General features: G+C 51.2%; 1 protein-coding gene across 2 annotated transcripts in view; it reads left to right on the top strand.

The window, feature by feature from the left end:
- The window catches only part of TP63 (tumor protein p63), a 97160-nt gene that overhangs the window by 60646 nt on the left and 10174 nt on the right, over window positions 1-26340 (top strand). The window contains exons 4-9 of one of the 2 annotated variants that reach the window (XM_088131715.1): window positions 11148-11334; window positions 12488-12603; window positions 13549-13658; window positions 14193-14329; window positions 16962-17044; window positions 17825-17967. In XM_088131715.1, the coding sequence (XP_087987841.1) occupies window positions 11148-11334; window positions 12488-12603; window positions 13549-13658; window positions 14193-14329; window positions 16962-17044; window positions 17825-17967 (776 nt within the window). The remainder of the gene's footprint in view (window positions 1-11147; window positions 11335-12487; window positions 12604-13548; window positions 13659-14192; window positions 14330-16961; window positions 17045-17824; window positions 17968-26340) is intronic. The other variant, XM_088131716.1, reaches the window with a different exon arrangement.

Here is a 26340-nt window from a genome sequence, read left to right as displayed (position 1 = left end):
TAAAATCCAGGATTGTATTCCCTATCACGGTTAAAAATCATTTCTGTCTTTGATGCTAAAGCTGCCAGACAGCTTGCGTTGAGGGTGTAAAAAAGGAGAAAGAAGGAGGGAGGAGTGAAAAATGTAGAGCTCTGATCAGGCCTGAACAGTGAGGTCCTTCCGTGGGTAGCAAATCATGGCTGGGGAACATGGTGGGTGGAATTCCTGGAGCAGGGCGTCCCACAGCCTTGTTGCAGATACCCCGTTTTTTTCTGACGCTCCATCAGTCTTCCTTTAGTGCCCCAAAGGCCTGCTTTGGATAGTCCAAGAAGACGAGTAAGAGAAAAGAAGTGGGGCTGGTTAGATGTCCTGCTTATGAATGTGAATTAACCTCAACAACTTTAAGATGTATGGACTTCAACTCCCAGAATTCCCCAGCCAGCAAGGCTGGCTGGGGAATTCTGGGAGTTGAAGTCCATACATCTTAAAACATGGTGGCTGGAGAATTCTGGGAGTTGAAGTCCACACGCCTTAAAGTTACTGAGGTTGAGAAACACTGGTCTAATGGCCTGGAAGATATAGAGTTTCCTTCAGTGTTAGCCACGCAAAGATTCTGAATTCTAACTGCAAGTAATCTGATTAGTGTACAAACCTAGTTAGACTCAAAGGCAGGGGGTCATTTTGCGTGCCCCCCCCCCCAATGCCTTGCAGTCAGGCGTCAATGTACAATGATTCATCTCTCTGTAGGGCAGTGCATATAAAACATGATGAAGAAGTCCTGTAAAAAAAAAAAGAAAACCACACACATGGATTGTTTATATATTATTTTACTGGGATAGAACAAAATTCGGCCTGAATCACGTTTCGGAAAACAGTTCATTGAGCTGAAATATACTTATTTTTCAGTATTGGTGCATCTCCAGATTTTCTAGTGTCTTTTTGTTTTTGCAAAATCAGTTGTGTGTTTGCGCTGTTGAACATTATGTCCACTAACATACGCAATTTACACATGTGTTTACTTCCTGTAGTAAACACATGTGTAAATTGCATATGTTAGTGGAAATAATGTTCAACAGCGCATGACACTAGGAAACGGTGCCAGAGAATATACTTCGGCAAAGTTTCATGGGGAGAATTATGCATGGAAAAGCATATAGAGAGTTCGGGAACAATTTTAGTGATTGTTCTTGAACTCTCTGTACGATTTTCCACGCATAATTCTGGTGCAGAATGGGATAAAATGGACTTTAGGTGTGCAAAGCAAGAAATGGGAGCGAGGAAAAGTAACAGCTGTTTATTGCTAACTCCCCCCCCCCTCCATGTATCCTCCATGGAAGAACTGGAGGGCTACCTGGAATAAGGAATCGCCTGTCTGCATTTGTGCAGCATCTTTAACCTGGTTAATGAATTGCCCTACATTCTGGGTTTGCACAGCACATTGGCTACAAGGAGAACCAAGTTTGGCCTGTTGTGCATCCAGAAACCCAAGTTCTGGCTGATCTGGGGAAGCCGTGTGGCGTGAGCACATCCTTACCGCTTGCACAAAGCTGTCGGGTGGGCCGTAACCTTTTCTTCCGAAGACCCCCCTCCTGGGAGAAGCTGGTGCGCGTTTGTGGCTTTCGAAGGGAGGAGATTTGATGCGCGGAAGTGGTTGCGCGGGAAGGGAAGGGCGCAGAGCTTGGACCCAGCCGCTTCAGATCCAAGGACGGTCCCCCTCTTGCTGGACCGCCCGGGTTGGTCTCGCTCCCATTTTGCCCTCGACTCACACTTCTGGCGTCGGACGAGGCCCGGGGGATCCTGGGCACGGCCGTGAGCGTGGGGCTTGGCAGAGGATTAAGCGGAGGCATGGCGAACGCTGCCTGTGGTCAGCCCTCGGCATAATGGCCCGAGGAGCAGAGCTCCTCACAGGCTGGAAACAGATCAGGGCATAAATATTTCCGTCTTGCCCTGTGGGTGACCTTCTGTGGCGCACTCGGGCTTCCCCGATTTAAGACTCCGCATAATACTGTCATTGAGGTCGGGCTCAGACTGCTCAGTCGGGGCACACGCAGCTCGAGCCCTCCTTCCTTACTAAAGCCCCTCTTCGTGGCTGCGTCTGCACGTCACCCTGAACCTGGGTGATAACGCATCGACCCGTTTTTGAGATTTGCAGGGGCTGGCTGAAACGCGGAGGGAAGCGCGCTCGCGTTGGTGCGGCGCACTGTTCTCCCCCCCCCCTTAAGGAAGCGCAGACCAAGAACAGGAGCGAATTCCTGTCTGAAGATCTGCATGGGGGCAATGGGGGGGGGGCTTCTTGGCCTTGATTAAAAGAGATCCAGTGTGCCGAGGAGACTCGCTAAGCCTCTTGATCCTAATTGGCTTCTAATTTACACTTCTCCTCGATTCTACTCGGAGTAAAGAGCCTTAGCAGCAAGGGGCCGAAAGAGGCTTCTGGGTAGATTATTATTATTATTATTTTTGGTGGGGGGGGATGTGGTAGAGTCCAAAGGAACTGATGTCTAAATTGCTGCCTCCGAGCGAGCGCCGCTTCGCCACCCACCTCCCCAGCCCCCTTTCTGCAGCCGCCCCCTTGCCCGAGTCCCTCGCCCATGCAGAAGCCGTGCGCCCTGCTTGCGCCCTGCTCTTGCCCCGGACGCCTTTCCTGGCTCCGGCTCCGGCTCCGGCTCCGGGCTTCCACCCCAGCTCCAGCCCCCCCATCTGCGGTGGCTCGAATGCCGGGGCCCCCAGGCCTGATGTCAGCATCTCGGCTGGGCGCGGCCGGGGGAGGAATGCGCCGCTCCCAGCTCTCGCCAGGTAATTAATCCCCACAACTGACAGGTGGCAACAGGCGGCGTTGGGGGTGGGCCTGCGCGGAAGCTGCAGGAAGGGTGGCGTTGCAAGGGGGGCTGAGGCGTTGGAAAGGCGGCTCCTGAGCTGACCCAGAGGGGGCTTGGGCCGCGCGCTTGCCTGGAGCCCCCAAGGCTTGCGGGGAACCGGAGCCGGGAGAGTTAAGAAGAAATTGCAGAAATCAGGACTTCTGGAGCCCCTTTTCTGACTTGCAAATTTTGATTAACAAGACTTAATGCAGCTCTCCTCCTACAATGTCTAAATCAGTGTTTCTCAAGCTTGGGAACTTTAAGAGGGGTCAACTTCAACCCCCAGAATTCCCCAGCCAACATGGCTGGCTGGGGAATTCTGGGAGTTGAAGTCCACCCCTCTTAAAATTCCCAAGGTTGAGAAACACTGGTCTATAAGTTTGGGGAAGTTTCCATTCACCTTCTGGCCCCTTTCTGGTATTCCAAGCTGGGTTGGACCTTTATTTTATGGGGTAAATGTATATTTAAATTCATTTCAGGGGGCGTATTGAACTTTGATGCAAGCAGATCCCCAAGGCTGGGGAAGTTTTTTTTAGTGTAGATCTGAGGTTTGAGGGGCCAGGGGGTGGCTTAGCATGAGGTGAACCCAGCTGGATTGGTTAGCTGACCATTCAAGATAATGTTCAAACCTAGAATGTGGGTTAATTCAGTAATTGAGTTCAATGTTGGATGGCATGGGGGCGGGGGCGGGGATGCAACAACAGCTGTCTTTCAGCAGAGTCCTGGTCTGGGTGTCCTTCCAGTTGTGAAGATATGACACCAAAGGAAAAACAGGTGTGGAGGGAGAAGGAAAAAAGCAAATTGGGGCAACAGTTCCAGTCCTGGCTGGAAACCCTGTGGGGAGAAGAGAGGCCCCAAAATGGTTGTCTCTTCATCAGAGATGATGGGGTGGCTCTTGTCTTCTCCTGCAGCTGGAGGACTTCTCCCCAAGGCAGAAAGCCTGCCGGGCGCAGAGGGAAGAAGCCACCATACTGACCATTGGCCATGCCCACCTCTGAGGCTGCAGAAGACCTGCCGCCTCCTTGTCCCCCCCCCCCCCGGGTATTGGAAGACTCTTGGGGTAGGAGGCTGGCTGGGGACTCTGTGCAATTCTTTGGGGGCAGGTGTGATCCAGAGGGACCCTCCAGGCCTGGGCCAACAGGACCTTTCTGATGCCAGGGAGGGGGGCATGGAAAGGCATCCGGGGTGCTGCTTGTTGTCCTCTTGTGGTGGGGGGCCCTTTCCCTGGGTGCGAATGCTCCCACTGGGATCCGTGGCTTTTTCCCCAAGGCAGGAGACACTGCTGCAATTCACACGGAGGATGTCCGGCTTCCCTTGGACAGATGTTTGGGGGGCACTTTGTGGTTTCGGAGTTGCTTTGAACGGGGTGGCCTCACCACCCGCACAAACGAAGTCATTTGCAAAACTGATCCAGATCCCTTGGCAGGATCACGGTTGCTCCGTGGCCGCCTCCGATCCCTTCCTCCCAGGCGACCCTTTTCCCTCCCCGTCTTTCGGAGAGCTCCGCGCCAGCCTGGCTTTCTTGACCGCCTCTCCCGCTCGGTTGGGCTTTTAATCCCTAGAGTTGCCCTGAGTGTGAGTTTTCCAAACTTTGGTCAACAGGCCGTGGGGAGAAGGGTGGGTGGGGAGGGGAGGGGAGGGGAGGGGAGGGGAGGGGAGGGGAGGGAGGGAGGGAGGGAGGAAGGAAGGAAGGAAGGAAGGAAGGAAGGAAGGAAGGAAGGAAGGAAGGAAGGAAGGAAGGAAGGAAGGAAGGAAGGAAGGAAGGAAGGAAGGAAGGAAGGAAGGAAGGAAGGAAGGAAGGGGCGGCTTGCTGAGAAAGCCGGCAGGTGTGAGACGAGGGCAGTGGGCCTGCGACGTGCGCATTGAGCGGCTGCGGGACTTGCCGGGGTGCCAAGAGAATGTGACGTGGCCTGTCTCCCCCAGCAGGTGGGGAGGGCACAGTGGCTGAGCGGTGGCACGTGGGTGTCGTCTCCTGGAGAACGTAATTAGCCAAGCAGGCTGCGGGTGATCCCTTCTTAGGCGCCAGCCTGGAAAAAGCTGTATTTGTGGGGGCCTCGCTGGGCATCTCTCCAGTCTTGATGGTCTCGGAAAAAAAGTGAGGCGGAGTTGGCTCTGGTCCACATTGGGGTGGGAGATTCCCGAGAGACCTCAAGGGAGGCAGGAAATGCATCTTTTTGGGCGAAGGCGTTTTATCACGAGGCATAAGTTTCTGTGAGCCTTAATAAAACGTGTTAGAAAAGTTACCTGCCTCCCCCAGATTTTTTTTATAGTTTGTGTAAGACATTGCACCCGTTCACCAGCCAAATTGCGGGGGGGGGGGGGGTTGCGCATGCCACATGCTCAGCTGCAAAAAACCCAACAACTTCAAACCATGTTCAAACTCTCCAAGCTTAGCATGCCCTCTGTGAGAATAGGGGAAGTGCTCGTGTGAACCCAGTTAGGATTGTTGAATTGTAATGTGGGCAGCAAAGCACCCCCCACCCCACTTCTTTTCCAAGATAGTCAGAGTTGTCAGAATGGAGTTACATAGCAAGGGTGGCATCTTAGATATCATCTGGCTGCAGTTCGCAGAAGCCCTGGCCAACATGGGTTGGGATGCAGTGTGCCGCGAGCTGCAGTTTTTTCTGCAGATCCAAAGGAGCGAGATCTTCCTCTCTCCCTGCTTGCCAACTGTCAGTAGCTCTAGCAAGCCAGCCCGGCCGCATTCCACACGGAGAAAGGAAACCACCCAGCGATTTAGTCATCCCGTCTTGCAAGGCGACACTTTCCACCCATAGTTACGGTAAGCATCTGAGCAATAACGGGACAGGCTTTCTGCAACAGCCAAAGGCTTGGGAGAAGTTTCTCGGAGGAGCACACGGCAGATCCCGTCCTGTTGCGTCAGGCTGCGTTAAGTTCTTAATTGCTTCTGGAGGCTCGCTTTCCTCGCAGTGGAGATGGCGCACGCCACTTTGTGGTGTGCAGGGTTTTGCATCAGGCGGACGACCCCAGTGGCATCTGTTGCTAGAGGGGCCACCTGCTTGGTCTCTTTGCAGTTCTGGACGCAATATGTCTTATAGTTGGGAGAAACTCTGTACTACCTCTGACCCGTTGGGCATACGTGTTTCCTAAAAATTCTCACGGTTCATGAGCACCGGGCCCTGCAAGGAAAGGGATGTGTTCCTAGGACAGGGCTTCTCAAGCTTGGCAGCTTTCAGAGGGGTGGGCTTCAACTCCCAGAATTCACCAGCCAGCCAGGTGAATTGGCTGGCTGGTGAATTCTGGGAGTTGAAGCCCACCCCTCTGAAAGCTGCCAAGCTTGAGAAGCCCTGTCCTAGAGGCTGTGATTCTTCTTGCACGCCAGGTGTGTCCTGTCTCCTCTGGCAAACGCACCACCAGCCTTGCTCACAGGGGCCTGTTCCTGGGTGATGTGGTGGGCTCAGCTTCCCCGCTTGACACGTCCAAGATTGCAGAGGCCTTTTTATTGCAAAAGTCTTGCAACATCAGGGTCAGGGTGGAAATATTTACCGAGGGCTCGAAAAGATTGCAGAGGCCTCTGATAGAGGCCAGAGTTTACCCTCTCTCCAAACTCACAGGGTGGAAGGGAACAGGGCGGGGGGGGGGGGGAATCTCTTCTTTCTGTCCATTTTTTGCACGCCTTGCCCAAAGAGCTGCTGTCCCCTTGTCATCTGACTGCCCCACTGTTGGCTTTCTCTGCCATGGATCTATTTCCCATCCATGGGAGAGGTTTCTTGAAAGCTTCCTGTCCTGTAAAGGAGATTGGTGCTGGATCGGGCCAAAGACCCCTCCCGCCTAGCAGGGGTGTCTGCAGGCTGTGGTCAAAGCGGTCAAGATGGCAGCTGTGGTGGTGTGATTGAAGCACACCTGTTGTTTTTTTTTAATGTGCAAGGCACATTTTTGGACTATACCCTACGGACACCCCTGAGTGGGGTGTAGAGGTGGATGACAGATGTTTCCATTCTCCTCTTCAGAGGTGAGAGCTGACCTGGAGTCCTGGGTCCACCTCTGGGCAGCGTCCTTGGAGGAGGATTGAGAGATGCAGGAAGGGGTCCAGAGCGGTGCAAGGAGGATGGTCAGGGGAGAAGACACTAAGTCCTAGGAAAGGTTCAGCCTGGAGAAGAGATGGTTTAAGAGAGCTCTCTTCAGATATCTGAAGATGCTCAAGACCTCTTCTCTCTCCTTCCAGGGTGAAGGACATGGAGGGAGGGAGACCCAGGAAGGTGGAGTCTCAGTGAAGGTCTTCCTAAGACAAAGAGCAGTTGGACAAGAGGAGCAAAGACTCCTCTTTGGGGGGGGGGGGTCCCTTGGCTGGACGTGTTCCAGCATCTCTTTGGGATGCTTGACTTGGGCAGTGGGGTGAACTGGATGACCTTAGTGGTGTCTTCCAGCTGTATGGTTCCAAATATACTTGGGACATTTTCCCACGGCCAGTTTTCTATAGAGAACGCTCACGGCCTTCTTTTCTCCTTGTGATCTGCTCTGACTGGCTGCAGCCCTGAGATTTTACTCAGCTGGAGGATCAACCATAAACATCTGCATGGGTAGCTTCAGATCCTGTTGTCTAGACAGACCCTCTTTGAATGGCCCCAGGATAGCGTATCTTCTCAGTCCAGTGCTTTTAGAATCAGATTCACTTCTAACCCTGGAAAGGAATTTTAAATCTCCTATTTTGTCTTCTCCCTATGATATTGGGGCAAAGCTGTGTACAAACTGGGAGTATTGTTGGGGGGTTGGTGTTTAAATGAGCGTGCAGATCTGTCACACCGAACCGTAAAAGTGTGCCTTCGTAGAAGATAAAAGAAACAGCCTCCACTTTTCCAGAACAGGACCAGCTTTGGGGTGTGTTACCGCATCTGTTGTTGGAGTTAGTTGGGCTCTTTGGACTAAATTGTTCTGGGGCAAAAGAGGTTTGGGTGCAAAGAGGGCACTGCAGGGTTGCATTTGTGTCATGCACAAGGGGCTGTTTTCACACAGGCTCAGCTTGGCTAGTTTTCCTGATGACCAGCCAAGTTGGTTAGGTGTGTTGGGTGGTCGGGAAACTAGAGCCCTTGGGGAACCAAGTTCCAGTTGGGGAAGCCCAGAAAATCAGTGTTCGTCTCTTGCAGCCCCTGACTTCCCCCGATGTGCAAGGTGGCTTTTGGCCGCCCCCTCCAACTGTGTCCCCCCCCCCCCCAGCTTGCATGAAACAGACACCTGGCTGGCGCTGTTCGTCTGAATACCGGCCGGAGGGAGCCAGCCGTCCCTTTGCGGACGAACATCCCCGATGTCTCTGCTTCTCCCCTGCTGAGCCCTTGAAGCTCCTCTGAACCCCAAAACACGACGTGGGGAAGGTCCAGGGTGGAGGTCTTGTCAGGAGGTTTTAATCCAACAATGAAGTTGGACCTGGGAAGCAGTAGAATCAAGCTTTGAAGGGTGGTTGGTGAGGTGGTCATCCCGCCTGACTTCCAAGGAGCACACATAGAGACCTCTCCTCACATCCCCCCTCCCACAACAACCCTGTGGGATAGGTCAGGCAGAGAGAGAGGGAGGGACTGGCCCAAAGCCCACCCACCCACCCCAGGAGCTTCTCCGGCAGTGGGTGGACTGCAGCCTTGGTGTCCCCCATTGGAGTGCAACCCCTTCTCCACCACGCCACACCTCAAGCCCTAATCCACAGACCAGTTTCCTGGTGCAGCAGCTGGTAGTGACTCTGTGGGAGGAAGTGCACAATTTAGAGATCTGTGTAAGTTTTCCTTTAGGTAGCTTTGGGTCTGGGGGTGTCTTAATGGTGAAAAAAAATCAAAAACCTGGTAGCACCATTTGCAGCTCACCAATTTTATTCCAAGGTAGAAGCTTTCATGAGCTGCTGGTTTCTTCTGATTTTTAGCCACCATAGATGCAGTGACCATCTGAATGCATGGTCCTTTAATTCAGAAAGCTGTCCTTTAGATATATTTTTCAAAAACTCACCTTTGCCCTTTATTTTGTTTATTTAATTTTTACCCATACAAATGGTAACCCTGAAGGCACAGCCTTTCACATTCACGTGGAAAATGTAATGGAAACGGAATGGTCTTTTTAAAATCAACTTACATCTCCTGTTTGAGTTTAGATATTTTTATTAGAATATATGTTTTTGTGAAGTTTTTCTTGGTTTTGCTCTTGAATTTTCCTTTGTAAAGCCAAAGTTATAAACATAAACTTTTTTTTTTATATTTCTATGAATCTCTTTCAGATTTGCCCCTTTTTCAGGTTTGCCCTTTATTTTTTCCAAGAAAATATAGTTGGTATAACCGTAGACGAACCCAGCTCCCTAAGTGACAAGGGCACAGAGAAATCAAAGTATTCTCTGGGAGCACAGACCTAACCAATCCTTCCACCCGGCATCTGGCTTTGCTTTTTATTTTTAATTTTTTTTAACCACAGGCTACCTGGTCATATTCCTTTCGTACCAAACAGTGGGGCATCGTATGCTTTTTTTTAAAGACAAAACGAGCATTGCCGTTTCTGCCAACTCGAGCTCCTCAAACGTCACCCACGTTCGTATTCACTCTTATCAATTCACTTTTTAAGGAGGACCCTCCGAGAACCGACGTCTTCAGAAAGCACTTTCTGGAAACAGCTTCCTCTTCGTGTCGCAATCATCTTTGTTTTTCCCCCGTTCTTCGTTTTCTTGGGTTTTTTTCCTCTGAATCGCCTTGCCTGGCACGCTCCTGTTTCCGCAGGCTGTGTAAATCCTTTGTGTGCATAAATCCTTAGCCTGCGGGCACGACACACAAGAGGAGATTGCACAATCCGACATTGTCACACTAAAAAGAGGGTTTAAGGCTTTGGGGAGGGGGAGACGTGGGCCTTTGCCAGCCACGCCCTCAAACTTTGGGAAAGAAAGGTGTGGGGGGATTTTTCATGGGGAGGTAAGCAAGGGGCGCTTATTTGGGGGGGGTTCTTCTGTCATTTCAAGGACACCCCCCCACTTTTCCAAAACCCCTGGCATGGGGCGAAGCTTTCCCTGCTTCCCTAGCCATCCCTAATCCCTCTCCGTGCCACTTTTCCACCCACTCCAACTCCTGCCAAGGGATGTTACCTGGACAGGATGCCCGGGGCCCATTTGGCTGGGCGGCATGTGCGTTCCTGCAGGCCCTTTTGTTCCAGCGTCTGGTCTGGGACTGGCATCCTTGAGCAAACAGACACGGCGTTCTCTGAAAGGCCCAGCTGGCTGAAAGGCAGCGCATGCCAGCTAGTTGGAGGGTGCGGGGCCAGGGGCTTTCCAAACGCTTGGCATCGTCTGTAGGGGGTGGGCGGAGGGCATGTTTGTGAAATGCAGAACTCCCGTTCTGTATGGCCAGGTTTGAAACCTTCCACAAGTGCAGAAAACCTTTGATACTCAAAATACTGAGATAAAGTGCTGTTGGGGCTGCTTCTTCCTATTCCTCCTCCTTTTTCTTCTTTCTCCTCTTCTGCCCCACCATCCTTTTCCTCTTTCTTCAGCACCACCACCCCTTCTCCTCCACTCTTCCTCCTCCTCCTCCTCCTCCTCCTCCTTCTCCTTCTCCTCCTCCTCCTCCTCCTCCTCCTCCTCCTCCTCCTCCTCCCCACCCCACCCCACCCCACCCCACCCCTTCTCTTCCCTCCCTCCCTCCCTCCCTCCCTCCCTCCCTCCCTCCCTCCCTCCCTTCCTTCCTTCCTTCCTTCCTTCCTTCCTTCCTTCCTTCCTTCCTTCCTTCCTTCCTTCCTTCCTTCCTTCCTTGGATTTGCAATTGTCCAGCAACGTTTGCAGCTTCTCTGGGCAATGAGCTACTCCTTCCCACTCAGGAATCCCACCAGGATTGCGAAACAGCCCCCCTCTGTGCCATTTCCCCCTCCGCCCCTCTCGTAGCCGTGTGCGTAGCCATGGGTTCCTCTTGACTGTTCAGCTTTACAGCCTCTGTGCCCCAGGAGGGCTGTGGTGGTTCCAGACCCTGCTCTGCTCTGGCTGCCCAAGTGGAAGAATGGGGTCTTTGCTTTCCGCTTTATTGGGCTTCATTGTGTACCTTTTAACAGTGTGATATTGTGAACTGCCCAGCGATCTTTGGCTGTTGGGATATTTAAGTACTTCTTTTCAAATTCCATAAAAACAGAAGCGTTTGCAAAGCCTTGCCCTGGGGGGAGACCTCCACTTGTGCGCCATGAATGCAGTGTGAATGAATACCTTGGGATCCTGGGTGTGGATGCAAAATCCCGCGTTGTGTGAACGGGCTCCCGGGGGGGGGGGCAACCAGGCCAGCCTGAGACTCGCCCTGTCCATGGCCCTCGGGTGGCTGACCCCCCCCCCCATTTTATCCTCTCTTTGCACAGTATTCCACCGAACTGAAGAAGCTCTACTGCCAAATCGCCAAGACCTGCCCCATTCAGATCAAGGTGATGACCCCCCCACCCCAAGGGGCCGTCATCCGGGCCATGCCGGTCTACAAGAAAGCCGAACACGTCACCGAGGTGGTAAAACGCTGCCCCAATCACGAACTCAGCCGGGAATTTAACGAGGGTGAGTCCTCGGCTGGGGCACTTTGCTAAGGTTCAGCTATGAGAATTTGGGAGTGGGAAGGGTTGGATCTCTGCGGCATGAACCTCTCTGATGTCGCTGGGCGATGGCCTTGAGTCTTTGGGGATCTCTTTAAATGCTTTGTACAGGTGTATCTCAGCAGTCTCTAAAGCAGTGTTCCTCAACCTCAGCCATTTTAAGATGGGTGGACTTCAACTCCCAGAATTCCCCAGCCAGCTCTGGGGAAGTTGAAGTCCACCCATCTTAAAATGGCTGAGGTTGAGGAACACTGGTCTAAAGGTTCAGCTTCCCTTGGACAGTCTTAGGAATGTTTAGGCACCCCAAAAGTTTTCATTGATTCCTTAGCAATGGCTTAAATTCCCAGCATTCTCGTCAGTCCCAAGCGTAGGATTTTGAGGGACACGTTCACTTGCTCTTGGATCAGTTGTGCAGTTCATGATCGATGGGTAATGATTTTTATTCTTAAGTACTGTGACTAGGTGAAGGGGCTGGCTCCAATTCCCAACAGAGTCATTTCCAGAGGAGGAACATCTGCATTGATCTTTTGCAGCACAAACAAACTCGTCTCATGGTGGAGACGAACAGATTTATTGCTGCAACAAGCTTACACACAAATAAGCGTGTCAGGTGCTCGCTTCATTGGTTTAAGACGGTGTTTCTCAACCTTGGCCACTTTAAGACCTGTGGACTTCAACTCCCAGAAGTCCCAACTCCCATGCTGGCTGGGGAATTCTGGGAGTTGAAGTCCACCCTTCTTAAAGTGGCCAAGGCTGAGAAGCATTGGTTTAAGACAGTGTTGTCCAAACTTGGCCACTTTAAGATGAGTGGACTTCAACTCCCAGAATGGCTGGGGAATTCTGGGAGTTGAAGTCCACTCATCTTAAAGTGGCCAAGTTCGGACAACACTGGTTTAAGAGATACTTCCTCAGCTGGAGATTGACAGGGAATCTTAAAAGCTCTGAGAAATTCGCCGAAAGCAGCATAACCTGGTCCAACCCTCCTTGAATTCTGGCCGGCGTCCAGTCCCAGTTCACCTCAAGGCTGGAGAAAAGCTTTGCAAAAAGGGAATTTCTTCGAGTCCCTTTTTTAGGGCATGGATATTGAGTCGTTGACTGATCTCCATATGCTTTTGCAGGCCAAATTGCTCCTCCGAGTCATCTCATCCGAGTTGAAGGAAACAGTCACGCTCAATACGTGGAAGATCCCATCACTGGGAGACAGAGCGTCCTTGTTCCTTACGAACCACCCCAGGTGAGCTGGGAGGGCAGGTGGGGGCTTTGTAAGTGTCGCTGCCAGTTCCTTTCAGAGGCCACCCAAAAACCTCCTCCATGCATCAGGGAAACAGGCTTGTTGCAAAGCGGAAGCGAAAAGTGCCGTCTAAAATGCGAGGTGCGTCATGGAGTCACGCAGGACAGATTCTCTGGGGTCTGTCCTGAAGCACCCTGTGTTCACAAACAGATTTTAAACAGGATTGTCATTCGATATGTATCTGTGATACAGCTGCTTAAAAAAAAATGCACCGTGCCTTGTTTTAAGTGTCTGAAACACGTCTTAGCAGAAGCATTTTGAGCATTTGGCACAAAGCAGAATATTGTTCAGATAAGTAAACTGTAAAGAGAGAATCCTTAAATGTGTATATATTTATATACATAACAGGGTTTTGATTTTTTTCAAGAGGCCTACTCAATGGGAAGCTGATTCTTAAATGATCCAGAAGTGTTTGCTCACTGTAGTATTGCAACCCCATAAGTCAGGCTGATAAGATTTTAAAGATTTCCAGAGATAAGTTGGAAGGTGTGAGAGAGATGTTTTTGCCCCCGTGTGTGGTCGTAATGCCTGTTTCCCGGTTGGAAAGAAGTAGCTTATTTCAGCTGCAAGAGTCTTGCAGAAATTCCAAATTCCCATCTCTGCCGCTGCCAAGTGAAAAGATTAGGAAGCAGCTGAATTGTAAGGTTGCAAATTCACCAGTCGTCAGTATTGGGCTAGCTAGAACAAGGGCCTGGTTTGGTGCAAGGCGGCTGAGGAGGGGAGAACCCCAGGAGCCCGTGGAAAGCAGGATGGGGTGGGGAAGAGATAAACCACCTTCTTTGTGTCTTGTATCAGCATTCGCAACACCCAACAATTATGGGACCTACAGCTGAGATTCCTAGGTAACTCAGAGTTCAGCCAAAACAGTCTTCTTTCTCGTGCAACCAGGTTGGCACAGAGTTCACCACCGTCCTGTACAATTTCATGTGCAACAGCAGCTGTGTCGGGGGCATGAACAGGCGCCCCATCCTCATCATCGTGACCCTCGAAGCCAGAGAGTAAGTAACAACGGCGGGAGGTCCCCGTAACGTTTGGGAAGATCTGACAACGGATTGCAAACAAAACTAAGGCCACCGAACCCTAAATTTAGCCTCTATTTGCACCCTGCTTCTTTTGGGGCTGTCAAATCTTGGATGTTTGCTACATCCACGTCTGTCTTGTTTTGAGCATCATCCACTCCATGTCAGGGTTTCTGGCACATTGCCTTTCACCTTCTGGAGTGTATGACATCCTTCCCACTGGCTGGATTCACACAACTTGGTAAACCCAGGTTAACAAAGCACAGATGCTGGGGTTTGTCCTGTAAAGACATCCCCTGGGTGAATCAATCATAATATGACCTGGTTCATGCAACGTACAGATTGGCTTTCATGCAACACACTAACTTGAAGACTTCACTTGCCCCACCAGCGTGAATCCCTGTTTTGAAGGTGGCTTGGCCAGGTGACCCATGTTTGTGCCCTCTCGAACCGATGAGTGGGCACATCCGTTGTAGGAAGAGCTCACGGGTTTCCGTTTTCTTCACTCCGCAGCGGGCAAGTCCTCGGCCGTCGATGCTTTGAGGCTCGGATCTGCGCCTGCCCGGGCCGGGACCGCAAAGCGGACGAAGACAGTATTCGGAAACAGCAGGTCTCCGAGGGCACAAAGAACGGTGATGGTACGAAGCGCCGTAAGTAGCCAGAAGCAGGTGCCGCTCAAGCCTCTGGCTGGAAACACTGCAAACGTGATTTTGGTAGCCTTTACAGCAGCGTTTTTCAAACTTGGCAACTTTAAGATGTGCGGACTTCAACTCCCAGAATTCCCCAGCCAGCCATGCTGGCTGGGGAATTCTGGGAGTCGAAGTCCGCACATCTTAAAGTTGCCAAGTTTGAAAAACACTGCTTTAGGGGAACGTCAGATTGGCCAAGCAGACTTCACCAACATGGATTGCCCCATCTCACCATCCCTGAGAAACCTAGTTGCAAGCAGGTTTTGTGGCTGGTTCGCACGACCTGCTTGACCAGGTCGGGTTGGTCCCCAACAGCTGGATTCGTGCAACCTGCTGAGCCTGGTTAAGTTTTGAATGGCTTCATGTTGGGCGAACCTCGCCCGCTTGAATTGTCCAGCGTATTTTGCAAAAATAGAAAACAGAGCAATTCCCTAACCAGGTTAAGCATGCTATGTGAATGCCACTGGGGTGTCGGCATTGTAGCCTGATGGAGATAGAAGGTCCCCACCCATTTAGACTTGTCGGATTGTGCGCACTGAAGTGGAACCAGAAACAATAACTAGAAGTTAAACGCCGGATGACAGACTCGATCAGGGGAATGTAAATAATTCCATCTTCCTGTTCATAATAGAGCCAACTTCCTTGTCAGAAGAAAAAAATACCTGTGGTTTGAAATGGGCTTTGAAAAAGACAGACTATGGGGACAAATAGGGCTGGCAACGTTAATGGAGCCTCCATGGTCAGGGCAGTCTACCGCTTATTACCAGTTGCAGGGTTAATTGCCACCTTTCTGGGCTTCCTAGAAGTGTCTGGCTGGTGAAAGGAGAGGTAAGCCTTCTCAGAGTTAAGAAATGTGCTCCCAGGTGGAGGAAATACGGACTTCCTGATCTTGCGGCAGCCCACATTGGCAACCGGGTGGAGCAGCCTTACTTTCACGTAGCCAGGAGCAAGCCCCCCAGTTGAGCACCGGGGATCAAGTAGATCAGGAGCAGAAGGCAGCCGAGCTGCTCCCGTGTTTGTAACACGGACGCTTCCCGACGGCACGCAAGCCCCCTGGAACCTTTTCCCAATCCCACCACCTGGGTTGGCCTGGGGAGGTTTCCAGAGAGTTGTGGAATCGCCTTCTCCTTCACATGGATGCGGCTCCCGGCTTTGACTCTGGGGATTCCGGCTCTCGCTCAGCCTTTGCGCCCTCCCTTCACTTCTCCCGCTGGTGGGGCCGTGCGGTGGGCCGGAGGGCAAAAGGGGTCCGCAGCACCCTTCCGCGGCTCCTTCATCCCAACCCGGCTTTTCCTGGGTTTGCCCTGCAGCTGCAAAGCGCCCCAAAGCGTCTTTTCCCCTGGGAATCCTGAATGAGCCCCCCCCCCCCTTTACGATGGCCTTCAGACTTCAGCTACAAGTCTGGGCGCACTGGGTGCGGGGGAGCAACCTCTGACCCTCTCCTGGCAGGAGGTCACCAGCCACAATTAGGTTACGCATCTTTCCATCACAAAGGGCAGGTTCTGGCTACGCAGGGGTGACAATTTCTGGTGGTCTGCTGAAAATGTGTACTTTGTCGAGAACATCAGGGCAGCTGAGAAGTCCCCCAGATTCATTTCATTTCATTTCATTTCACTTCATTTTTCATTTACATTTCATTTCACTTTTACTTTCCATTTTAATTTAATTTTAATTTTTTTATAGCCCAAATCAAAAGATTCTTGGCAGATTACAGCATGTTAAAAGTATAAAAGCAATGATACAAAGGAATCAAACTATTTTTTAAAAAAAACAGGAAGAAGTAATCAAGCCATCTCGAAGATGGAGGGCAGCAAAACTTAATTCAGGTTGAAGGCCTGGCCGAACAAATCTGTCTTTAAAGATTTTCCAACCATGAGAGAGGGACGTTTACAGATCCCGGGGGAAGGATCTCAGGAATGTGGGGGCCACCCCAAAGAAGGCCTGTGGTCTTGACCACGTGCTGCTCATTTCAGAGGCGGGGGGTCATTCTTCACAGCTCTTACAAGATTTCCTCACCAATGGGCAGCAAAGTGATGCCTGAAGTAACTGTGTTATGATAATCAGCTGTGGACACATTTGGAAGTTGTCCACCATCTGCAGTTGCAGATGGTAATACTTCTTGCAGGGTTCATTTATGTCTTGAAGTGGTATCCTGACAATGCCAAAATGGTTGTCGAGCAGGACTTGGTATACTCCTCTACCAATCTAAAGAAGGTCAAGAAACACAGATCAGGTGTTTTCCGCCCTTCAGGCTGGGGATCGGTGCAGCAATGGCAGTTGGGTCTGCTAGACTGGGTGGGCTGTGCTCTTGTCTCCAGATGTCTTCTCCAAAGGCTCGCTCCAGCTGGAATCTCTTGCTACAGAGAAGCCTGGAGCATCTTAAGTCCTTGGGGAAGAATGAGCCCCATCTGGGCCAAGATGAGTCCTTCTTTCCTGATTGCCTTTCAGTTGGCCAAGACCCCAAGTCTTCTCTTGGCTGGGCCTCCAGATATGGACTCGGAATTGGAACAGATTCTCTGAATTGAGATGTAAGCTGGCCAAGTGGTTCCTTGGGGCTGTTGTGACATTCATCCATTTTTTCCTTCGTTGGCAGCTTTCCGGCAGAGCACACATGGCATTCAGATGACCTCTGTCAAGAAGAGGCGCACCCCAGATGATGAGCTCTTGTATCTCCCAGTAAGTAGGTCCAGGACCTGGGCAAAAAGGTGGGGATTCTCACTTACTTCTGGTTGGACAGCTTGACTTCCAGTGAGGTTTTTGGCATTGGCGAAACAGGGGGAGGGGTCAGCCTGACAGCCCTCAGAAAGAGTGAGAACTTCTCCTGTGCTTCTGAGCCAGTTTGTGCCCAGAATTCAGGAAGGTTGGGAGCAAGAGCTCCTTCCATGCTTGGGGTCTCCAGAATGTGGCATACCTCTTTCCTGGCTAGAGAATTTGAAGGGAAGGAGGAATGAAGATTAGTGGGAACCACAGGTTTTGGCTGTTGAATTAGAATGCTGTCTTCTGAACTTTTGGACACAGCTGGCTAAACTTGCCTGCTCTCAAGAGCTAATCAGGGCCACATCTGGTTAATATTCGGACAGGAGATAAGGAAATCTTAGGGCTGTGAGTATGTTGGGGAAGTCTAAAGAACGTCCTTGAAGAAGGCAGTGGAGAACCATTTCCATAAGTCCACCAAGCAGACAACATAGATGTGGACCTGAGGTCACCAGGAATTAAGCTCAAATTGAAGGATCTGTTTGCAGCTCTTTTCTTCCACGTAGTACCCTCCACCTCTGTTCCTAGTATCGTTGCCAGTCCCCCTTAAAAGAACTATGCCCCTTGAAGTCTGGAGGACACCATGTTGGGGAAGACTAGTGTGTGGTCAGGAAGACAGGGTTGAACTTTGCCCTTCTGCAGTCTGACTGCTCTGGTGTCCCTGAGCTCCTCACTCATGTGTTTCCTCTCCTCTTGGCTCAGGTGCGAGGCCGGGAGACCTACGAGATGCTGCTGAAGATCAAGGAATCCCTGGAGCTCATGCAGTTCCTCCCCCAGCACACGATTGAGACGTACCGGCAGCAGCAGCAGCAGCAGCAACAGCACCAGCACTTGATGCAGAAACAGTGAGTCTTGGAGCTGCGACTCTCATGCTACTCCTCCCCTGCACGAGGACCACCCTTCCCTTACTAGCAGTGGCTTGAAGCGGGGGTTGATGGAATGTGCTTGTTGTTGGTGATGTATTTATCCTTCCTGGAAGGGAGATGCTAGAGGGTCCCACTTCCCTTGCTTGTGTGTGGCTGAGATCCACTGAGGTCACGTCCATGCATGTGGGCGGGGAAGTGGCCCGGAACAGGCTGCTTTTCAGCTGTTGGGTCTTCAGCCTGAAGAAATAGGTTACTTTTTCAGCATCTGTTGAGGAAAGTTGGGTTTGCTCAGCTGATCTGCGCTTCCATCTGTTTGGTCTGATCCGCTCTCTGGGTCTTTCTTAGCTTCAAGGCACCGGGAAAAATCAGGACCCTTCCACAGGGCCAGGCAAATGCTTTCCTACAGAGCCATATTTAACTGAACTGTTCCTTTATGGTGAGCAGTTGGTTCCCCCAAGACAACCCAAACCTTTATTTTTGCCATCTGGGTTGTGTGGAACAGGTGCGTGTATCCACAGCTGATGTTGTGTGACTTCCGCCCCCCCCCCATCACCACTGGCTTGAAATTAGGGCAAGAGCCTGTCGTATGCAAAGGTGCACTGGTTGAGTAGCAACCTTGTTTATTCCTGCTGAGCTGAGTCAGGCCTAGTTAATGAGAAACCACCAGGAGACCTTAAAGCCGTACGCTAGACTAGGAATTTGGGAAAGCATCTTGGAAGAAGACAGAAGCAAAGAACTTCTGTCTGAGATCTGTAGAATCCTTAGAGTTGGAAGGGGCCTGGAGATCTTCTGGGTCCAACCCCCTGTCCAGTGCAGGAATCCTCAGACCATCCCAGACAAATGACTGTCCAACTTTGGCTTGAAACTGCCAGCGATGGAGCCCCCATGACTCCAGGAGGGAGGCCGTTTCCCTGCTAAATAGTTCTCATAATCAAGAAATTCCTGCTTGTTTTGAGTTTGGATCTCCTTCTGTAAAGCGTCTACCCATTAGTTCTTGTCCTACCCTCTAGCACTACAGATAGTCCTCACTTAACAACTGCCCTGTTCAGCGACCATTCGAAGTTATAACAGTGCTGAAAAAGTAACTTTACGACCAGTCCCTGCACTTATAACGGTCGCAGGGTCCCACAGTCACGTGATTGAGATACAGGCACTTTGCAACCAGTGTGCATTTATGACTGTCACAGAATCCCGTGGTCATGTGATTGCCCTCCGCGAGCTTCACTGCCAGCTTTCAACAAGCAAAGTCAATGGGGAAGCTGGCAGGAAGTCACAAGTCACAGTCACATAATGTCTCACTTAGCAACCATGGTGAAAAGCAACGTTATAAGTCAGGTGTGGTCACGTGATGTCTCGCTTAGTGACAGTTGCCAGTCCCAAGTGTGGTTGTTAAGTGAGGACCACCTGTATGGAGCATAACTCCACACCCTCTTCTTGTTGCCAAGAAAACAACATAGTCACATTCCTGAAGTCACCAGGAGTTAAGCCCAGCTCATGGGAGCCCTTGCCTCAACCCCCTCCTTGATTAACCTTAGAACCTTGCTTTATTTTGCCATTTACATACTTTTTTCTGAGAAGGGGGGGTCCAAAGGTTTCCCCACCCTCTCAAAGGGCACAAAAATGTTAACACCCCACCCTACCCCCCTGACTAGCCACTCCGGCTAAGCACCTGCAACTGATAAAGGGGAGGAGGATACGATTCAGAACCAGAGCACCAGCAGCAAAAGGTGAGGGAGCTCCCGTTTGTCGTAAAAACACGGGTGTGATAAATGTGCCTGGGTTCATGCAGAGCTTTGCAAATGCCTGCCAGTCCTGGTTTAGATGTAGTGGTCTGTGGGAACGGCCTTGGGAGACAGGAGGGAGAGCCACAGCTGGGGCAATGGTCTGATAAGAGGCAGCTCAGCCCACAGAAGGAAAAGGGGTGGGGGGAGCATCTCAGAAGGGGCCCTCCTTCGTTTTCAGGAGAGTAAAAGGAAAGGCGGGAGAAAGACTTTCAGTCTTGCCAGATAATATCACCTTACAATAAAGATAGAGCTGATACTCCTGGTTGTGCTTCTGGTCTGGACTACCTTGCAGGGCTAACATTAGCAGTCTGGTGAATGCTTCGTTTGTTTTCTGCTGCAATGGCACAAGGAGGCCCTTGTAACTGAAAAGAGGGAAACTGTTTTGATGTCTGAGCTCCTCAGACCCTCAGAAGCTTTCTTCACTCTCCCACACCCTGCCCTCCTTCTCCCCTTCGGTCACACATACCTCACACCCTCTTTCCTCGGCCTCCCTGTGCTTGCACATGCACACTCAGCACCCTCATTCCCCAGCCTCTCTGAGCTCATGCTGCAGTGAGCCCCCCTCCCCAGTGGCCTGCGCCAGGGCTCCCAGGCTCTCCCCCATCCCCTGTGGCACCCCCGTGCTCCTTACCTGGAATGCTGCTTACCTGGGGCTCCCTCTGCTTCCTGCTTAAGAACCCATATGTCTTGGGTTACCATGACAACTGAGACTGCCAGGATTGCTGTCACTAAGTGATGCAGTCACGTGACATTGCGCTTTACGACCGCATTGCTTAGCAATGGCAATCCTAGTCCCATTTGCAGTCATAACTCGAGGACTACCTGTATTTCATGAGAACAGACCCTGCAGACAGACCTATTCCTACCCCCAGAATAGCCCTACCTGAAGGAAAAAGGAAGGAGGGAAGAAGGCGCCCTTTGCTGAGGGGGAGTCAAGGGACCCGGAGATGCCAAGGAGCTCTTTGGGGGCAAAGCCAGCTTCCTCCTTGCCCTGGGCTGGTTCTCACAATCCGTGTCAGGTCACACATAATCCCAGCCTGGCGGTTTCCCCCTCGCTTGGCGCTTTCGGTTCCTTTCCGACAAAAATGAAGCCTTCTTTATTAGCACCAGCTGGGCACTCCAGATGGAGGGACGTTTCCTCTCTTGCATCGATCAGCTCCGAATGGGGCTGGCTGTGGTCTAGCTTGCTCTTCTCTTGGCTCCCCTTTCTGGCCAGGAGGTGGAGGAGGAGGCATAGTAGGAGAGGGAGCAGGATTCAGAGGGAGCATAACAGAAGGATGCCTTTGGCAAGTAGAGTAACGGATGAAGGTATTACAGAGAGAGTAAGGGGATCCATTTTATATCAGTGACAACAGATTAGGGAAGGCCACCTAGACCGAGTTTTGTAGGGTCTCGTGTAGATCTTGAGCCATGGACAAGGAACCCCAGGGCCCATGGAGAAGGGTGAGCATTGCAGCCAAGTAGAACTGGTGTCTTGGCAAGGAAGCTTCAGTGTAATGGACTTCAGATGCAGAGGACAAAATGTGTGCCCAGATACCACTTCAGAAGGACAGCGTCCGTTGTATCTGAAGTAGCCCCAGTGGGTCAAGGAGATCAACATTACTGTCGTCAAATTAATGGTGTAAATCGAGGCAAATGATGTACATTCAATACGCATTCAGGGGTAACAGAGACCCCTCCTTCCAAATGGTCTGCTAAATGGATGATTTGGGATTCAGCTGAAGTGGGGGACAGCTGGAGGGCATGCGTTAGAGCTTTGTGTGGGGATGGAAGCCAATGGCTGAAGAGAGGAATGTTTTCAAATGCTCGAAACATCGGTCTCCAAGAAAAGGAAGTCATAAATGCTGTGACAATGTTTAAAAAAGGATAGGCTGCAGGTGGTGCAAATGCTAAAATATGGATGTAGTTTGCTGACAGGGTGGCTGTGTGAAGGCAGAATCTGGGCCTGGTCATTGGGAGAACGCTGTGCTTGTTCCTCAGCAAAGGGAAGAGGGGCAAGAATGAATGCGGAAACTGCTTTCTTATTCTACCTTCTCTAGAGGCATGTGCTTGGTAAGGGAGCCTGGGAAGGTGCTTTGCACCATTCAGAAGGAGGGGCAGTGAGCAAAATTTGAAATGTGCAGCACAGCCTCATGCAGGCAGGGAATGTGCAGACTGGCTTGTTGCTCTTCACTGAGAAAGGCATGAAAACGAGACCATTTGTGGTACATTTGTGGCTTTAGAGAAAGTGTATGGTAAAGTGAACAGGCCTGAATTATGGAACGTCTTGTATGAATAGGGAGTTGAAGGTTGGTTGCAGAATGTGGGTGGGTGGGTGGGTGGGTGGGTGGGTGGGTGGATGGATGGATGGATGGATGGATGGTAGATATGATGGATGAATAGATGATAGATGGATAGATGATGGGAGGGAGGGAGGGAGGGAGGGAAGGAAGGAAGGAAGGAAGGAAGGAAGGAAGGAAGGAAGGAAGGAAGGAAGGAAGGAAGGAAGGAAGGAAGGAAGGAAGGAAGGAAGGAAGATAGGTAGATTGGATGGATGGATGGATGGATGGATGGATGGATGGATGGATGGATGGGACATACTGTGTGATGCAACGAGGGGTATGGATCTGAAAATGAATGTGTTGAAGGCCTGGGTAGCTGGGTTTTGACAGGAAAACGAACAATTGCATTTATACATAAATGGTGAACAACTAGAGGAAGTTGATGAATTTTTGTACTATACTGTATGCTCAGAGCCTGATTCACCTTCTGGCCACCTGGACATTCCTTGCTTATCAGTTAAGAGAAGAGCCTCCTCCCTGGTTGACTCAGAGGCCATGCAAAGGCCTCAGCCCCAGAAACCTGGGAGATCAATTGGATTCTAATCTTCCCCCCCCCATCCATAAATAAATCAATAAATCTTGTTAAAGAAAAGTATTGGACAATATGACTTTGTGGAAATGGGCAGCCGTGGGCTTGAACGTGGTCCTTGATAAAATGGGAACTCGATGGAGAAATTTAAGCTTTGTAAAAGCTGGTAAAAAGTAGAGAGTTAGATGTGGTCTGTTGAGCAGAATGAATACTGACTGCATAGAAGAGGGTATAAGTTGAGTGCAGTGGGAATGTGTGGTGTGGCAAACAAGAAAAGAGAGTTAAGAGTGAAGGAACATGGTTTGAAAACAAAAGGGTGTAATTGTGACAAAAGAGATGCCTTGAGGTGGTTTGGTCCTAGAGAGCAGTGTTTCTCAACCTTGGCAACTTGAAGATGGGTGGACTTCAACTCCCAGAATTCCCCAGCCAGCCAGTTGAAGTCCACCTATCTTCAAGCTGCCAAGGTTGAGAAACACTGATGTAGAGAGAAGGAATGAAAGTTGAATCACAAAACAAACATTTGCAAGAAAAGTGAAGGCGTTGAGAGGGAGGGGAAGGTGAAGGTGAAGACAGTTGTGCCTGGTGGACGGGGTTGACGAAATCCTCAAAAAGCCAAAGAGGAGAAGTTTAAAGTACCAAAGGCAGTGTGTGAATTGGGGGATGGACACGGCAGAGGCAAGGATGGTCTGCCAAGAGAGCAAAACATGGAGTGAATGGGGTGGCTGTGAACTAGTTTTAGCTCTGCTTCCTCCCCTCAACTCACTCCTTGGGTTGCTTTGGCCGTGTTTCCGTTCAGCCCGGTGCGTCACGTCTCTCCCCTGACAGGTAACCGTGTGACGGGTCTGTCTGTAGTAGGTCGGTCGCTGTCCTGTCCTCCAGCCTGGTTCTCTTCAGATGTGCTGGTGCAAAAGCTTGAGATCATGAAAAAGGCTGCATTGGCACATTATGTGCCAGCACATGTGAAATGCGCCGAGTTGGGGAAGGCTTCCTGCGCCCACTTCCCATAAGGCTGCCCGATCTGGGCTGCAAGACTCCAAACCATCACTAGATGGTGGCCAGAAAGGTCCGGGAAGCTCTCAGCTGCCCCCTCTTGGTCATCCAGGTCGCTCTGAAGCCCGAGAGGAGAGCTCCCTTCCGTTCCCTGGGACTTTCTTCTCCATGGAAATATTGAGCATGCCCCCGAGCTCCAGGCAGGTAACCGACCTTGCAAATGGCTTGCTGTTGTCTGCGGCATCTGTTTGGGCAGTTGGCATGGAGTGGCATCGTGCGAGTGTTGTGAAGGTGATGTTCTCCTGCATGCAAGGCCTGTGCATGGGGGAAGCGAGGCGTTTGGAAGACGCTTCCCTGCGTCTGTGCACTTTGATGCTCGCTTTGGGGTGAAAAAACAAAGCTCTCTGTCCAAGCGTTTTGGGCACTAACGTTCCTAACGAGCAGTTGACGTTGGTGGGTTTGGGCCCGTTTCTCTCTCGGTTTTCTCTTCCTGACTCTTTCCACCTCCGATACCTCCATGATCACCGGGAGCCAAAGGCAAATCACTCGTATTTCAGCACAGACCCTGCTTCCATCAGGGGACATCCGCAGGAACGCTTTTCACCCCATTGGGGGGTCTCCCTTTTGCTGGTATAACATCCAGGGGCAGGATTGGGGTGCCACTGTCTTTCCCGGGGAGCAGGGCCCCCTCAGCTGCCCAGGGCTGCACGGAGGGGGGAGCAGAACATCCCTTTCCCAGGCTTCAGGCCATCCAAGGGGGCTTCAGTGGGGCATCCGTGCTGCAACTGACGCAGGCAGCTGAAAATGAACTCCTTTCTTGGCATTCTTGGAGAGTTTTACACGGACTTAGTGGTTCCTCCTCCTGTTTTTCCCCAACCCAGCCACCCTAACAAAGGGACTGGCGCTGAGTTTCCATGGCTGAGGGGGCTTGGCTGATTGGGCCAGTCCAGTCCCTTGACCAGGACCGAAATGGGGCTGCGTGGAAACCCCGCTGGCCTGCAAGAATCACAAACCCAGGTGCCAGCCTGAACCAGGGACATATTTGGAAATCTTTTCGTTTCTGAAAGGGGTCAACAGCTTCCGTCAGCCCTTCCTTGCTGACCGAGCCTGGGATAATCCTGGCATTGGGGCCCTTCTGGTTCTGGATCCCGTCCTGAACCCAAATAACATGTTTTGGCAAGGTGGAACTAAGCCAGTATAGGATTGCTAGATGGTTCCAGGCTCTTGCAAGCCTGAATTATGGCTTCAGACTCAGCTCAGAGTGCCAAATAATGTCCCCGCTCCAAATTAGCTACAGGTTAGAGCAGAGGTGTCCACAGGGGTGTGGTCAAAAAAGTCAAGATGGTGCCATGTGGTGTGGTCAAAGCTCCACCTGCTTTTTATGTGCATCAGACATGGGACTTACATAAAAAACAGGCAGAGCTTCGATTGCACTGTCACGGTCACCATCTTGACTTTTGGACCATACCCTGCAGATACCCCAGGGTTGGAAGAAGAGATATTGCCTCTTTTCTCACCCACAGAGACTTTGAACGTAACATCATCTCTCTGCATCGCCACAGACTTACAGGACAGATTCCTGTAGGCATCCCCTGAAACTCTTCCCCGCCCCCCCGCCCCCCCCCAGTGATGCCTAAACTCTCATGTTTGGCTGATCTCAAAAAAAACTAAGCAGGATGAGGCGGACTTAGCACTCGGATGGGAGACCACTAGGAGATCCCAGGGTTGTACAGTGGAATGAGATGTGAGGAAAGACCCCAGAAGAAAGCAGTGGCGCCCTGTGTCTGTATCGTGACCCTGCGGTCACCCAAGAACTGAGTCAGATCCCGGTTTTTTTATCCAAAGCTGATAGAACTCTGCTAGATTTAACTAACTTCTCTCTTTCCAAAGAAGGAGATGGATGTGTCTTCGGGGTTCTGGGTGTGATGGAAATGTGTTTTTAGCATTAGCTCCCCCCAATTGCAACGGAAAAGGTGGCCTTTCAGCCATTCCTGCCTTTTCCAGCAGCGATTTCAGGAACGGCTTCGAAGCCGAGACGCGGCCCCGCCAGCTCCCGGTGATCACGCTGCGGTTTCTCCTCTCTGTGCTTTTCCCGGCTTCGTTTTCACTCCTGTCTCTTCTCCGATTCCTTCCTTGCAGTCTCCTCTCCGCCTGCTTCAGGAGCAGAGGGTCAGAAACCAGGAGGGAGCTCCCCAAAAGAAGTGAAGCCACTTTCCGACATTCCAGCCCCCCCGACTCTGCGGTCCATTCCTAAGCCGTCCTGCTGGGGGGGAGGTTTTTTGTCCGACTCTTTGCTCGTACAGGGGGACAAAAAAGAAAGTTTGGGGTGTAGCAAAGCAAAGTGGCAGATTGAGTCTGGGCAGACGGCCAGCGGTGCCTTCGCGGAGTCCCAGTACCTGTTTTGCTTCTGCGTCGGTAGTTTCAGTAACACGAGATCTGGATCGGCCCTGTCTTCATCCCACGACGTAAACTCCTTTTGCTAGATGCGTGACGACTCCAACGAGTTTTCTCTGAGCGGGACTCAGTTTCACAGAACTCTTTAAAACGGGACTTGAGAAACACCATCGGAATGGAAACTTGGATTGTAAATCTGTACACGGGTGAAATGCTGGTCAGAGCCTGCTAATATATATAATGTTGAGATACCGTTTCTGCTGGCAGACAAATGGAAGCATGAGAGAGAGAGAGAGAGAAATTTCTCTCTCGGCGTCTCTGGTGGCTTCTTGCG

The sequence above is a fragment of the Python bivittatus genome, unplaced genomic scaffold (assembly GCF_059951505.1).
Source record: "Python bivittatus isolate LINGU-HERP-01145 unplaced genomic scaffold, Pbiv_v1 ctg000980_np1212, whole genome shotgun sequence".
NCBI lineage: Eukaryota > Metazoa > Chordata > Lepidosauria > Squamata > Pythonidae > Python > Python bivittatus.
Note: the sequence above shows the minus strand (reverse complement) of the source record. Positions and strands in the feature narration are given on the sequence as shown.